The sequence below is a fragment of the Triticum urartu genome, chromosome 1 (genome assembly GCF_003073215.2).
Source record: "Triticum urartu cultivar G1812 chromosome 1, Tu2.1, whole genome shotgun sequence".
Classification (NCBI taxonomy): domain Eukaryota; kingdom Viridiplantae; phylum Streptophyta; class Magnoliopsida; order Poales; family Poaceae; genus Triticum; species Triticum urartu.
Genome location: NC_053022.1, coordinates 501,984,813 through 502,000,210, shown reverse-complemented (window position 1 = coordinate 502,000,210; position 15,398 = coordinate 501,984,813). Strand labels below are relative to the sequence as shown.

Sequence of the window (15,398 nt, the reverse complement as noted above, 5' to 3'; positions counted from 1 at the left end):
TAAAAAAAATACTAAATTCGGAGGAAGCGTCCAGAGCACGACATGTGGCGGCGGCGCGCTCTCAGCCCACTCCAAATGACCCTTGGGGAGACTCCGAACGAGCACTTCCCAATTAATTGCTCTCGGGAGTTTCCCTGGCGCGTGAAGTGCCGAATAGGAGCTCCCTGTAACTGGTGCCTTAACCTTAAGCGCCAAAATAGGGATTGTCGAGAAGGGGTATTGTGGCCAAATGGCCTCTTTTTGAGCCGAGTGTGCTAGTTAGGCTTTTCTTTATTTCTATTGGGCCAACATTACATACTGCTAGTTCTTTTTAGATTTTCTTATATAAATGCTAAACACTAATCCTTTCGAGTAAATCTCCTTCAATGGCGCTAGTCTGCTGGGCGCCCAGGCAATGGCATTGACATAACCCCCTTTGTCAGCTGGTCTCCTTTACGAGCCAGCTCTATTCGCATTGGTCTTTCAAGCATGTATGAGGGCTCCAGTGTCTCGCTTTTCTTACTTTCTAAGCTTTGTTGTTGTCTCAGGGTACCCATGTATCTTGCCGGAGCTCTTTCTTTGCTTTGCCCTTCTATGTTGTATTGTATCATTGGTTGTAAGGGCTTCATTAACTTAAAGCCGGACACCAGCCTCTTTTCTAAAGAAGATCCCTTTCAGTGAAAGTAAATAAAAGATGTGGTTGATAGTGCAACAAAAGAAAGAAGGATATACCAAGTACGAGGCTAGCACACATGTATTTTCTTATATGGCGAGTGATACGCGCCGGCGCACCGGCCCAAATTTGGGCCGGTTGCTGCGCTACCATAGGATACGCCACTTTTTAACCATAGGTTCCTTCGTTCATCTCACAGGAAAAGCAAAAAAAGAAAAAAAAATGAAAGAGGATAGAGCCCAGCGCAACCACTCGTCTTCATCCGCGCTCGTTGGCCTCCCGCATGGCCGCGCAGCAAACGCTCCTCGGCCGCCCTGTGGCCGTGCTTGTCGTCGGTTGCTCGTGTCGGCGCGCCGCAACAAGCCGCCGTCGTCACGCGCGACGTCTCCGCCGTTGTGCCCGAGCGCCCCGTGGTTCCAATAGGAGGGCACACCATTGCATCTCCGCCCCCGGTCGTCGTTGCAGCTCCGCCACCACTGCCGTCCACCATCCCAGCAAAATCGACTCCATGATCACGACGTTCTATCTCGCCATCGCTGCTTGTAGCTCTTGTCGTTGACGGTTGTAGCATCCGTCGATGAAGGTTGTAGCATCGCCGGTGACCGCTTCCAGCAAAGGATGCTGGGGGTCGTAGCTTCACGCCCAGGCGGTTGTAGCATCGACGTGTGCCGCTCGCAGCTCCTCGCACTGCCGGTTCCAGCATCGCTGGCAGGCGGTTGTAGCTTCCAACAAAATCCGACGACGGATGCAGTAAAACTTCGTCACTGCCATTGCGATTGCAGCTTCACCATAAAATCATTGTATCAAAAAATCTCGCCCGTCGTAGCAAAATCTGGCAATGGATGTAGCAAAATTTCGTCACCACCGTCGCTGTTGTAGCTTCGCTATGAAATCCTTGTAGCAAATTTTTTTGTCAATAGTAGCAACATTGGACACGGTTGTAGCAAAAATCATAATGACACGCACCCCACTCTCCGCCGACCCCGCCGGTTGAAACATCTCCGGCCGGCTGCTCCCCGGCCGCCGGGCCTCGTCGTCTTCCTTGCACTAAGGTGCTTCCCCCTTGTAGCGTGGGCAGGGAAGGGGTTAACCAGCTACAGAGCTCCAACGCCTGACCCAGGCTCGCAGTGTCTCCCGGTCGGAGCAGCAGCAGATGGCTGCGCCGTCAGCGGAGACATGGACGAGCTCGTCGTGCGGTGTTGAGAAATTTAATGGAGGAGAAGAGAAAAGAGATAGACTGAGAGGAGGATGAGTGGAGGACGGATCCGCCGTGTAAAGAGATAAGTGATGGGCGTTTCCTTCAGGCCCCACCTAGGCACGTCCTCAGTTTTTTATGTGTGAAGTGCGAGTAAGTGCCAGCGCGACCGGCGCAAAATTAAGCCGGCGCGCCGGTGTTAAACGTTTCCCTTCTTATATTCATATTTACTACTCAAGGGGAGCTAGCGGTCGTCACAAACATCATGTGCTGCTATCCCTCTCTTGTTAAACCTGTGCCGACATGTGGGCCTGCTCTACCGTTCCTCATGCATAATTTATCAACCTTTTTCCGGCATCTTGCCAACCACTTGAGCAATAGTAGTTATAAGTTATACTTTTTACTATCATTTACATATAAAAAGTCAAAATAGCACCTTGAATATTGTATCCATACCTAAAACTCAATGTTCTATGCAATGAAGACAATAATTGTCATACATATTCCCTCTTGTTGGTTTTGCATCATTAGAGTATAATATAGAAATTAGCTTTACCAACTCCTTTTAATCTTTAATATGGGGACTTATTTGATTCACATCCTACTGTAAAAGCATTGTTTTATATGTTACCACACAAAACTTGCTTTCATGTTGCTGGAAGCATGAAAGAGACTGAGACTTGGTTAGATGGAGTAGAATAGAGGCCTAGGAGAAGACATTGTCTCTTCTCAATGCACTGCTAGGAAAAGGCTGCCTCAAATTACCGCATGCTCCAATAAAAAACCGCCACAATTATTTTGAAAAAGTTCCAGTGGCGAGTAGAAATTAGCGTCCGCCACTGCACGTCCTGTAGCAGTGGCTAGCAAAGTATAAAACTCACCACTTATAAACTCTTCCAAATTTGCTTGTAGGCTAAAAACAACAGTGGTGGGCGCGCCGGTTGGGACCGCCACTGGAACATCACAAACCAGTGGCAGACATAGTATTTGTCCGCCACTACAGTATTTCGGCAACCCGTGGATTTTTTTTAAGTTTACAAATGTTTGCAGTGGCGGGTGTTACAAGCCGCCCGCCAAACATGTCTAATGTCCAAAAAATCCTTAAAAAATTATAGTTCCTAAACCAAGAATGTTCTAAAATTTGACATGGGACTTCTAATAGTGTGTGTTAGTCATATAAAAAGTTTGAATTTGAAATTAGTTAGAAAAATGAAGTCTGGTGTGGCAGGCACCGGTTTCCATTCAAAAGTCTTATCCTTCGTCGGGAGTTTTCAATTTGTACATGAGGTGCATCATGTTTTTGCCATAACACTCTCTAATTTTTACCTCACCCTACATGGGCGAGATGGAGACACCATGCAATGTTTCATCCCTTTCGGAACTCGTTTGCACACAATTTCTTACCGAAAAGTGTTTTCCCCTTTTAGTGGTTAGAAAATCAGGTAATGCTTCGGAAATAGCAAACGAACTCAAATAGTTCTCAAATTCGAGCATGGGACTTCCAATGGTGTGTGTAAGTTATATAAAAAGTTTGAATTTGAAATGAGTTCGAAAAATGGAGTTGTGTGCGGCGGTTTTCATTCGACAGTCTGATACTTCATCGGAGAGTGTTCAGTCACGAGGTGCATCAAGTTTTTGCCGTAACGCTCTTAAATTTTTAACACACCCCAACTGGGTGAGATAAAGACACCATGATAAGTTGCATCCCTTCTGAAACTCGTTTGCATGTTATTTCTTACCGAAGAGTGTTTTGGCCATTTAAATGGCCAGAAAATTGGGCAATGCTTCGAAAATGGCAAATGGACTCAAATAGTTCTAAATTTGGGCATGGGAATTCCAATGGTGTGTGTTAGTCATATAAACAGTTTGAATTGAGATGACTTGGAAAAATGGAGTTGTGGATGGCAGTCGGCGGTTTCTGTTCAAAAGTCTCATACTTCATCGGGGAGTTTTCAGTTTTTACACAAGGTGCAACATGTTTTTGTTGTAACACTCTCAAAGTTTTACCACACCCTACATGAATGAGATGAAGGCACTATGCAAAGCTTCATCTCTCTCGGAACTCGTTTGCATGCTATTTCTTACCGAAGAGCATTTTCCCCTTTTAGTGGCCGAAAAATCAGGTAATGCTTCGGAAAAAATATTCACTTTGCCCAATGTCAAGAGGCTGCTAGGAAAGATGTGGAGAGAGCCTTTCTGTGTGCTTCAGATGTGCTTTGCAATTGTTTTTTCGTGGCCCTGCCGAGTACTGGAGCCCCAAGGTTCTATGGCAAATCATGACTTGTTGCATCATATTGCATAGAGGGATATGCCTGAGAACAATCGTTACATCACCAGCGGGACTTTAGTTGAGCCAGAGTATGATACAAATAGGATCCTAACATTCCTCGAAGAGCAATGCAGGACCGAGAACCGCTAAGTTCATGCTCAGCTCCAAGATGATCTTATTGAGCATCACTGGCAACGTCATAGCGCTTCCTAGTTGTTCTATCACAAGTTATTTGCTATATTTGGATCATTTGTGTGTTTAAATTTGAATAATTCGGTTTGTAAATTTCGAATTCAGTTTGTAAACTATATTCGTGATTTGCTTGAACTTCATACTTATGTTTAGTTTCTATATGTGTGCTAATATGTAGTTCGAATGTACACTAGAATTGCATAAGTTTAGGAAAAAACAAAAAAAATACTTCATTATATACATGAGATCAGCTAGGTCCGGTCAAATCTTAATGGAGTAAAAATACTCCACAAAGGGTTATTCCGCCGGATCCTCATTTATTTTTAGGGGATCGGTTAGAGTTGCCCTAAGAGAAGGCATTAGCAAATAATTAAAATAGCACGAGTCTCAGCGTAGTATCCAACTTGAATGAAGCCCAAATAATTTCAGTCACTAAAAAATAGCAATTCTGTTTTCTATAATTTCACTGAAATAACTTCACCAATGCACTGCAAGGAAAGATAGCTTCGCTAATAAGCAAATGAAATTCTTCTAAAAAAACAAATGAAATTAATCTTTAATCTATGAACAATTCAAGGGCTCAAATTCACAACGGTTCGTATAGCAACAATACGTAGAAGGTCCTCTTGTGGGAGCCTAGAGCCAGGGGCGGAGCCAGCTATATGGCGAGGTTTGGCAGGTGCCATACCTACAATTTGGCAAAAATACTACGTATATATACTATACTTGTCTGAAGATTTGAGCTGAGTTCAGTTTCGTTAGTTGGGAGGAGAACACTCTCAGAGGCGCGTCGAATTGCCCATGGCCCAATTATCCTCCCAGCAGCCCACCTAGCTGCATGTTAGCCCAGCTCCAGTCCTTTTCCAAAAAAAAAGCCCAGCTCCAGCCTCTAGTAGTCCAGTTACGCTACAAATCGAGCCCGCTGATGGAAATCATGCAGAGACACAACCGCAATTACGGAATCTAGCTCTCGGTTACGGGGATTCCGGCGGCGACCATGCTCGGCGAACGCGGCGGCGGCGGGTGGCACTGCAAGGAATTAGGTGGCGAGTGACACAGCCGCGGCGCAGACCCAAAAGCGACGAGCTTAATGCCTCTATGTGCCAACAACGGCGAGGCCGGAGCAATGACGTCAGGTCAGGATCCTGGCCGTATTGGTTCTAAAATTTCGTACTTCTTGTGTCCATTTTTTCAGTCCATACACTAGTAAACATCAATTCTTTTTTATAAATTCGATTAGTTGTTTTTTAGGGGAATTTGATTAGTTGTTCTGTGATCTATCATCAGTGAATTTGTTTTTCTGATCTATGAAGCAAGTTGTGTTAAAAAAGGAATCTACTATGTACTCCCTCCGTCCCATAATGTAAGACGTTTTTTCACACTGGGACGGAGGGAGTAGTAACTAGAGAGACTAATAAGCAATTTTAGAAAGAAAAAAATTGGAAGAAAGCTTCAAAGAGCACTAATTCAACACCGACAAACGTTTATGTTTTGCAGTGAACGATTTGTGAACCTTTATGTTTTCGATTTTCATTCTAGACTTTGAATACCCATTAAATGTGGCACTCCGCACAGCTACTCTCCAAACTCGCGAGCCTGCATAGCTTCGTGTGATTCTTTCCTGGTTCCGACCTGCCGTCCCTAGCCGGCTAAGTGCCAGAAGATCGAGTAAGGCATCGATCAGAGAGCAACCGTGTGAGGTTGGAAGTGCCGGGCCGGGCATGGCAGTGGCCACGGGCAGGCGAGGCAGAGCACGAGCGGCACATAGTTATATTGTACATTGGTCTTTACCTCGTGAAATCCGCCACACCTATAAATTATTCCTACCTTCGCCACTGCCTAGAGCACGAGCATGGCCGCGGCGAGCACGGTGACCGCGGCCGCCGTCTCACCAATGCGCGCCTGCAGCTTGCCAGCAGGGTTGGTCGGGGCAGGCTGGGGAGTCGGCGCGGCGGTGTCGAGGACGGTGATCTTGAGCTTCATGCCGCTCTTGCAGTGCGGGCCGACGCCGCAGAAGAACCACCGGCGTCCAGCCGTGTCGAGCGCGAGACGGTCCTCGCCGGAGGTCCTAACGACGGCGCCGGCCGTCTGGGTGCACGCGGCGAAGTCTGGACCGCCCACCTCCACCAGATTGTGGGCGGGGCTCCCGTACTTGAACACTGCGTTATACAGTAGTTAGCACGAAATTAGTTTCGCGTCGCAGAGAAAATGGCGTACGTGTGGCCGGAATAAACTACCTAGCGTGTCCCCGACGACGAACTGCTTGGTCTCGGTCCAGGCCGTGTAGTTGAAGTTGAGGGTCCAGCCCTTGTCGTTGCCGACCAAGTGCTCCGTGGCGACGGCGAGCCCCAGGAGGAAGGCCACGGCGAACACGGCGACAAGCATCTGCTTGGACGCCATCACTGACCGAGTACGCAGCCAAGCTAGCGAGATGACTGGCTTGTGGCCTGTGATGGGGTGGATGCAGCTCGTGTGTTGTGCTTCTAGCTCTGGCTTTGCGCGTACTCTATATACAGGGAGTGAGAGACAGAGCTCAGTGATGACTATACGTACGTATACGTATAGTAATCATCGTTGGCACGCGTCTTGTCTCTGAATGGAGCTATCAGCTAGCAGCTGGCCGATGGCGGCGCCGGCAATTGTGTGACGAGTTGAATGCGTCAGGGTGGCGCCAAATGTAGTGTTGCATTGGCTTCATCGGAACAGAGGATACGCCGCGTCGGTCACAAGAGATGCTCATTGTATAGTTAGGTTAAACTAAAGACGTGGCCTTGATTTGACACATGTTTTTGGTGTACTTTTTTCTTTTGCGTTATGTTTCGGTGCAGTTGGACATGGACACTTGGGCCGGCCAGGTTCATTGATGTTACGATGATCCTCCCCGTGGCGGTAGAACATCGTCAAGGCCAATCTCAGAACATCTCCAATAAAAGATGTAAAACAGGAGATGTGAAAATTTATATCTTCAAAAAATGCATTTTACATCTTCAAAAAAGAGGTGATGTATATTGGAGATGTAAAAGTACAATTCCAATAGATGATGCAAATGGAGATGTAAAATTAGTCAGCATGACTGGTGGCCAAGCACTGAGAGCCGTGAGGAGCACCGGCAGACCGAGCGGTAGCAGCAGGTGCGCCGACGGCCGAGCGAGGAGAGCCGGGAGGTCGAATGAGGCGGCGGGAGCTCGAATGGTCAGTGGCGCGGTTCTGAATCGAGTGGCAAATTGGTCGCGGCGGGACGATGGGGCTACGGCCATGCGGCGTGAGAAGGTCGAGTTTGGCGGCGGAAAAGTGGCAGCGGCGCCGTGGGTGTGCGGCTCGAAACAGGCGGCGGCGGGGCGGCGGGGCAACTCAAATGATACGGCGGCGATTCGACGCCGGAGAAGCGACCAATTCGGTCAATTCGGAGGCGGGCAGCGAGGGAGAAGCGGCGAAACCGGAGGCGGGGCGGTGGAGCGGCTGGATATGGCAGTGGAGCGGTAGCCGCGACGGTGACCAGCCGGGGTGGGGCAAAACCGGGGCTTTGGCATGGTGGCGAAGGCGGGATTGGTGATGGTGGTCGCCCCGACGAAGCTGGTGGTTGATGTTGATGTCACAACCCTCCCGCTGAGCTATACCTCTTCTCTTAAACTTGCACCGACATGTGGGCCTGCTCACCCGTTCCTTGCACACAGATTGTGTGCTTTTTCCCCCACTAGTAATAATGTACGTGCAATGCATGTTTATATTAGGTAGGATATTAGTTGCACATTATATTAGGTAAGATATATCCGTTGCACATTGGTATTTGGTAAGATATCAATTTCTTTTTCACGGGAATGGTAGGATATTAATTACATGACAGATTTCATGGGATAGCGTTGAGTCAAAATGTGTTTATAACCAATGACAGTGATGGGTAATTAGAGCGTTAAACGTGTTTGGTGCTCAACATTGGAGCGATTTCAATCGCTAGATAATATGATTTGACAGTCGTGATGGTTTGAATTTGCCTCTTTGGGTCATTTTATATTGGTATAGATTATTTTGCAACCACTCAAGGAATAATAGTTCTAACATAATTATATTTTGTAATGTTTACTAACATGTGCATAGAAAAAGAACAGTCAAAATTGCACGTTGGAGACTTTATCCATATCTAAACGCCATATACTTTGCAATGAAGACTGTTAGAGTTATATTATTGATGTCCTTTGGCCTTTCACATTCTAGTCTCTTGGCATTCTCTTGTAGCCTTTTGGCATCCTCATATATGTGTATATATGTTAGCTTTGGCCTCCTAATAATACAAGTTGCTATTCTTAACATGGTATTAGAGCTTTAGGTATTTTTTTTGCGCACACGCAACTTGTGCTGCTCCCGATCCAATCTCCTCCACGGCAGCAGTTGTTCTCTTTCCTGCCGGCCCGTGCTTTTCTTTTGCCTGCATCCATCTCCACCTACAGGAGCTTCCCATCCAAGCTAGGTAGCCACTGTGAATCGATTCAGCGGTAGTGTTGGATCCTATTGGACTTGGTCCCAATCGATCCAGCCGCTGGCCGCTGGTCTTCCTCCAAGTTCCACGCCGTTGCTGCCGGCCGCCGGCCTTGTTCGTGCCGCTGCTACCTTCTGCGGCACCACCGGCCGCCGGTCCCGTCTGCGCCGCTGCTGCCGGCCACCGGCCCCGTCTGCATTGCTGCTGCCGGCCGCCGGCCTCGACCGTGTCGCTGCTACCTTCTGCGGCACCACCGGCCGCCAGTCCCGTCTGCGCCGCTGCTGCCGGCCGCCTGCCCCGTCCGCGCCGCTGCTGTCTTACGCGGTTGTCCGCGCTCGCTGTTGCCGTTTCACGTCCGGGTGTCTACTGCTTCAGATCGTGGTTATTCTCCTTTGGCTGGCTTTTCGTCTAATTGATCTGCTGGTAGTTCTGACCGGTCTTGTCCTGGCCAGTTGACTCTTGGGTGACCTTTGCTAATTCCACAAAAAAGGATAGAAAAGGAGCACCATGTCTTCCGCATCATCTGGCTATGTCGCCATCCCGCGCTGTCAGGTGATATTCGATGGGGCTAACTATGCTGAGTTCGTTGCCTTTATGCGCATTCACATGCGTGGCATTCGTCTCTGGGGTGTTCTATCCGGTGAGGTCCCCTGTCCTCCACGCCCAGTGCCTCCTGTGGCTCCTACCCCACCGCCGATGCCACCGGCTCCTGCCGCAGATGCTTCTGATGCTGATAGGGCTGCAGCCATGGTTGCTGCTGATGATGCGGCTGCTGCTTATGACCAGTAGGTCTTGGATTATTCGGATGCTCTTTCAGTTTACCGTGATGCTCTGGTTGCTTACACTTAGTGGTGCGATGATGATGCTCATGCTGCGGCTGTCCTCACTGCCAGTGTTCTACCTCAGTTTGCTTCTGAGTTTATGGGCCTCAGTACTGTCTTTGAGATGTGGTCTCATCTTCGCCAGCGCTATCAGCCCTCCGGTGATGCTCTCTACTTGTCTGTGGTCCGTCAGGAGCATGCTCTCCAGCAGGGAGACTCTACTATTGATGAGTTCTACACTCGGAGTTCTGCTATCTGGCGCCAGCTTGACTCCCTTCACACTACTATTTGTGGCACTTGCCCGTGTTGCCAGACTGTGAGATCAGACTTGGAGTTTCAGCGTGTCTATGAGTTCTTTTCACGACTTCGTGGGAGTTTGAGCCTCGATGTGCTCAGTTGTTTGCTCGTGGTCGTGTTCCTATTTCTGAGGTGCTTTCTGAGCTTCGTGCTGAGGAGACTCGCCTACGTGGTGCTGGTTTGCTTCAGGTTCCCTCTGTGCTCGCTGTTCGAGCTGCTACTCCACCAGTGTCTTCTCGCTTCAGTGCTCCGCCGCTACTGCCCACTCCTCCGGGTAGTGTGGCCCGCTCTCGTGAAGGCCGATCTCGTCCTCGTACTCATTGTGACTACTGCAACAGGGATGGTCACCCTGAGTCTGACTGCTTCAAGAAGAAGCGTGATATGCGTAATAGGGAGCGCAATTCTTCTTCTGGGACTCATGCTTCTTCCTCGGCGCCATCTACTGTCTCCTTGACTGAGCAGGATATTGTGAAGCTCAAGCGTCTACTTGCTGCTTCAGGTTCTTCGACAGGTACTGCAGGCTCTGTGACTAGTGCTTCTAGTGCTGAGCGACCACAGTCTAAACAGTCAGGTACATCCCCATGGGTTCTGGATTCTGGAGCTTCATTTCATATGTCATCCGATTCTTCTGTCTTGTCCTCTCGTAGATCTCTCGATTTTCCTATTAATGTTCTTACTGCTGATGGTACTCTTCCTGTTGCGAGTCGAGGCACTCTTGCCACATCTTCCTTTTATGTTCCACATGTTTCTCATGTGCCTCGTCTTACCATGAACCTATTTTCTGCGGGACAACTTACTGATTCTGGTTGTCGTGTCATTCTTGACGTTGATTCTTGCACTATTCAGGATCGCCACACGAAGGCTCTGGTTGGGGCTGGCCCACGCCACCATGATTCTCAGGGGCTTTGGGAGTTGGACTAGCTTAATGTTCCTTCCGCTACCACCACACTCGCCAGTCCATCTGCCTTCGTTGCTTCAGCTACCAGCTCCTTCCAGCAGTGGCATCATCGACTTGGTCACCTTTGTGGTTCTCGACTATCGTCTTTAGTTCGTCGTGGTCTTCTAGGGTCTGTCTCAGGAGATGTCTCCTTACAGTGTCAGGGTTGTAGGCTTGGTAAACAAGTTCAGTTACCTTATCCTACTAGCGAGTCGGTGTCTCAGCGCCCTTTTGATTTAGTACATTCAGATGTGTGGGGTCCGGCTCCCTTCTCTTCCAAAGGGGGCCATCGCTACTATATTATTTTTATAGATGATTTCTCTCGCTACACTTGGCTTTATTTCATGTCTTCTCGTAGCGAGGTTCTCTCTATTTATAAGTGTTTTGCCGCCATGGTCAACACTCAGTTCTCTACACCTATTCATGTGTTTTGTGTTGATTCTGCTGGCGAGTATATCTCCAAAATGTTGCGTGGTTTTCTTGCCGAGGAGGGTACTCTTGCTCAGTTCTCTTGTCCCGGTGCTCACGCTCAGAATGGTGTGGCTGAGCGCAAGCATCGTCACCTTCTTGAGACAGCTCGTGCGATGATGATTGCCGCCTCTCTTCCGCCTCATTTCTGGGCTGAGGCTGTCTCCACTGCCACATATCTCATAAACATTCAACCCTCATCTGCTTTATAGGGAGGTATTCCTCTAGAGCGTCTTTCTGATCATTCTCCTGATTATTCCGCTCTTCAGTTGTTTGGTTGTGTTTGTTATGTTCTCCTTGCCCCCAAGAACGCACCAAACTAACCGCTCAGTCTGTCGAGTGTGTTTTTCTGGGCTATAGTGATGAGCATAAGGGTTATCGGTGTTGGGATCCTGTCGGTCGACGGATGCGTATTTCTAGGGATGTGACTTTTGATGAGTCTCGTCCATTCTACCCACGATCATCCTCTTCGAACTTTTTAGTAGAGGATATCTCTTTTCTCACGCTTCCTGATACACCTCCCTCTATGCCTCATATTCCTACTCCTCCGTCTCGTCCCACTATTGCAGATCTGACACCGTCTTCTCCTATCGTTTCTTCTCCTTCCTTATTGCATGACACTCCTCCTTCATCACTGATGTCTTCTCCATCTCCATCACCTCCAGTGGGTCCTTCTCATCCCACTTTTCCTTTTCATTATACACATTGTCGACGTGTTATAGATGAATCTACTGATGTGCCATCTACTTCTCGTGCACCGTCTTCCTCATCCCAGCCGACTTATGGTCTTCAGGCTCGACCTTGCCCTCCTCCTGACCGCTATTCTCCTAGACAATATGGCCTTTCGGTTGTACTTGAGCCTACCTCTTATCGTGATGCTTTTGTTCATCCTGAATGGCAGTTAGCGATGGCAGAGGAGATTGCCGCTCTTGAGCGCAACGGTACATGGGATCTGGTTTCTCTTCCTCCCCGTGTTCGTCCCATCACTTGTAAGTGGGTCTATAAGATTAAGACTCGCTCTGATGGTTCTCTTGAGAGTTATAAAGCTCGTCTTGTGGATCGTGGCTTTCAGCAGGAGCATGGTCATGATTATGATGAGACATTTGCTCCTGTGGCCCATATGACCACTGTCCGCACACTTCTCGTCGTGGCCTCTGTTCGCCATTGGTCTGTGTCACAGCTTGATGTTAAAAATGCCTTTCTTAATGGTGAGTTGCGTGAGGAGGTTTATATGCAGCCACCACTTGGGTATTCAGTTCCTGATGGCATGGTTTGTCGTCTTCGTCGCTCTATCTATGGCCTTAAGCAAGCCCCCCGCACTTGGTTTGAGCGTTTTGCCTCTGTGCTCACTGCTGCTGGTTTTTCACCCAGTGATCACGATCCAGCGTTGTTTTTCCACCTTTCTGCTCGTGGTCACACTCTTCTTCTTTTATATGTTGATGACATGATCATCACTGGCGACGATTCTGAGTACATTGCCTTTGTTAAGGCCCGTCTCAATGAGCAGTTCCTTATGTCTGATCTTGGTCCTCTTCGTTACTTTCTTGGGATTGAGGTTTCCTCCACCTCTGATGGCTTTTTTATTTCCCAAGAAAATTATATCCATGATCTTCTTACTTGTGCGGCTCTTAGTGATGAGCGCACTGCTGAGACTCCTATGGAGCTCAATGTCCATCTTCGTGCTTCTAATGGTGAGCCCTTGTCTGATCCAACGTGTTATCACCATCTTGTTGGGAGTCTTGTGTATCTTACTGTCACTCGTCCGGATATCTCCTATCCTGTCCATATTCTGAGTCAGTTTGTTTCTGCTCCCACTTCAGTTCACTATAGTCACCTTCTTCGTGTTCTACGATATCTTCGTGGCACAATCTCTCATCGTCTCTTTTTTCCCCGTTCCAGCTCGTTACAGCTCCAGGCCTATTCGGATGCTACGTGGGCTAGTGATCCTACGGATCGCCGTTCACTTTCTGCCTACTGTGTCTTTCTTGGTGGTTCTCTCATTTCCTGGAAGACGAAGAAACAGACTGCAGTTTCTCATTCGAGTGTAGAAGCTGAATTGCGAGCTATGGCTCTTCTGACGGCAGAGGTGACTTGGTTACGATGGTTACTGGAGGATTTTGGTGTTTCTGTTACTACACCTACCGCCCTCCTATCAGACAACATAGGTGCTATCAGTATTGCACGGGACCCCGTGAAGCATGAGCTTACCAAACACATTGGTGTTGATGCTTCTTATGTGTGTGCTGCTGTGCAGGATCATGTTGTTGCTCTTCAGTATGTGCCTTCTAAGTTACAGCTAGCGGACTTCTTCACGAAGGCTCAGACTAGAGCGCAACATGGATTTCACCTCTCCAAACTCAATGTTGTGGACCCACCATGAGTTTGAGGGGGGAGGGTGTTAGAGTTATATTATTGATGTCCTTTGGCCTTTCACATTCTAGTCTCTTGGCATTCTCTTGTAGCCTTTTGGCATCCTCATGTATGTGTATATATGTTGGTTTTGCATCATAACAGTATATTAATATGCAAAGTAGGTTTGCCAACAAGTCCTTTGTGTCCCCTAGCACATATTTGATTCACATCTTAATGTGAAACTATTGTTTTATATGTTGTCACAGAAGGTATGTCTTCACGTGGTGGAAGAATTACGAATAATCGAGACTGAAACTGGGAAAGAATGGAGCGCAAGAAAAGACAATGTCAAATGCTCTTCTCGTGCCCAATCTTTCCTTAGAAAAAAATTGTAAAAGGGAGGTGCTCAGTCCCCCCCCTCCTACAGCGAGGCCAGGGGTCCCCTCTCCCTCCCTCTTTCATTCTAACGGCAGAAGGAGGGGACACCATTACTTCATTTTGGTTTGTAGATAAGCTTAGGACAGGTGTGTCTCATGTCGGCGTTACGACGATAGCGGTGGTGGTGCTTAAAATAATTTTTGCCTAGTTATTACTCTGTCCCGAATGCTGTAGGTTCTCCGGGAGACATCTTTACTCACTCTATTAGTGAGGCGGATCTATGGTTCCTAGGTGTTGTTGGTATTGTGGTGACAACACCATGGAGTTTTTGTCCTTTGGCTTTGACCGCGTCTCATCGACATCTGGTCCAACATCTTTGGGAAGCCTAAAGGAAGTATTGGAATTAGTAAGTGTTGCTTTGCACCATGGCGACGCGCCGGTGGTCTATGGAGGATGGATGGAGCGTTGCAAGGTTACGGATCTAGGAGGGAAATCTGTTCTTCTTCTATGTGGTAGGGCAGAGTAGTGGGATCTTGGTGGAGTCATCCAAGCTTAAATAATTGGACATGCAGCTTGGAGGCGGTAAAAACAGCACTACCTTGCCCATAAATACAAATTTCTAGTTATCTAAATCAAATGAGTCACTAGGATTGGTAGCTCTTGCAACAACTGTACTCATGAGTAAAACTAGACATGTGGTTGGTGAGGTGTTAAAAATCTAGAACACCCAAGCTATAAATAGAACTTGGAATCACTCCTTTGAAAGCTACCTACACATAGTATCGGTGAGCATAAAAGGTGAACACTCAACACAGCACCACAAAAATATAAGATTGCCCATATTTTTGTTGTTGCCGCTTAGTGGGTGGATAGAGAAATGACACTAACTTGGTCTACCATGACTATGTTTGATGCTAGGCATGGGATGCGCCAGCAATATGAGTTCAATTTGAGAGTGTGCAGAGGAGATGATACGATGAGGTATTGTTATAAATGATGGTTGACGGTCTTCCTCTGTTACACGCATGGAGTCTATGCCAACATTAGCTTCTCCAAATAGACGACATCACACTTGTGATCATTTCTAATTGGGTAATCTGGCATTTGTGCGTAAAAGGTGGGTGTGGGTTGTTTGTCTTGAGGGAGATGGAATGTAAACAATGCAACCCAGTATCCTAAGAAGAATTAAAACCAAGTTCCAAACTAGGGTGTTAGCGAGAGCAAAAGACCTAAGAGCACTTGTGAGAGTAGATTGTTTTTTTCCATCGTAAACATGTGCAAATCTTCCTATTCATGGAAGGTGGCAAATATTTTTCCTCTATTCAAGTAAAAGAATGCATTGTGTGTTAATTTGTCCGGGCAT

At 47.7% G+C, this 15,398-nt stretch overlaps 1 protein-coding gene and 1 long non-coding RNA gene across 2 annotated transcripts; both read right to left on the bottom strand.

Annotated features, from left to right (window-relative positions):
* Positions 1-700: 700 nt before the first annotated feature.
* On the bottom strand, positions 701-2,011 carry LOC125522843. Its single transcript, XR_007289993.1, has 2 exons — positions 1,619-2,011; positions 701-1,546 (listed from the first exon to the last, which is right to left on the bottom strand). It is a non-coding gene; the product is annotated as an uncharacterized LOC125522843 (long non-coding RNA).
* A 3,723-nt stretch (positions 2,012-5,734) lies between these two features.
* On the bottom strand, positions 5,735-7,011 carry LOC125536706 (blue copper protein 1a-like). The gene is made up of 2 exons (XM_048699951.1): positions 6,546-7,011; positions 5,735-6,467 (listed from the first exon to the last, which is right to left on the bottom strand). The coding sequence occupies exons 1-2, from the start codon at positions 6,706-6,708 to the stop codon at positions 6,148-6,150; spliced, it is 483 nt and encodes a 160-aa protein (XP_048555908.1). The 5' UTR covers positions 6,709-7,011; the 3' UTR covers positions 5,735-6,147.
* Between the last annotated feature and the right edge of the window lie 8,387 nt (positions 7,012-15,398).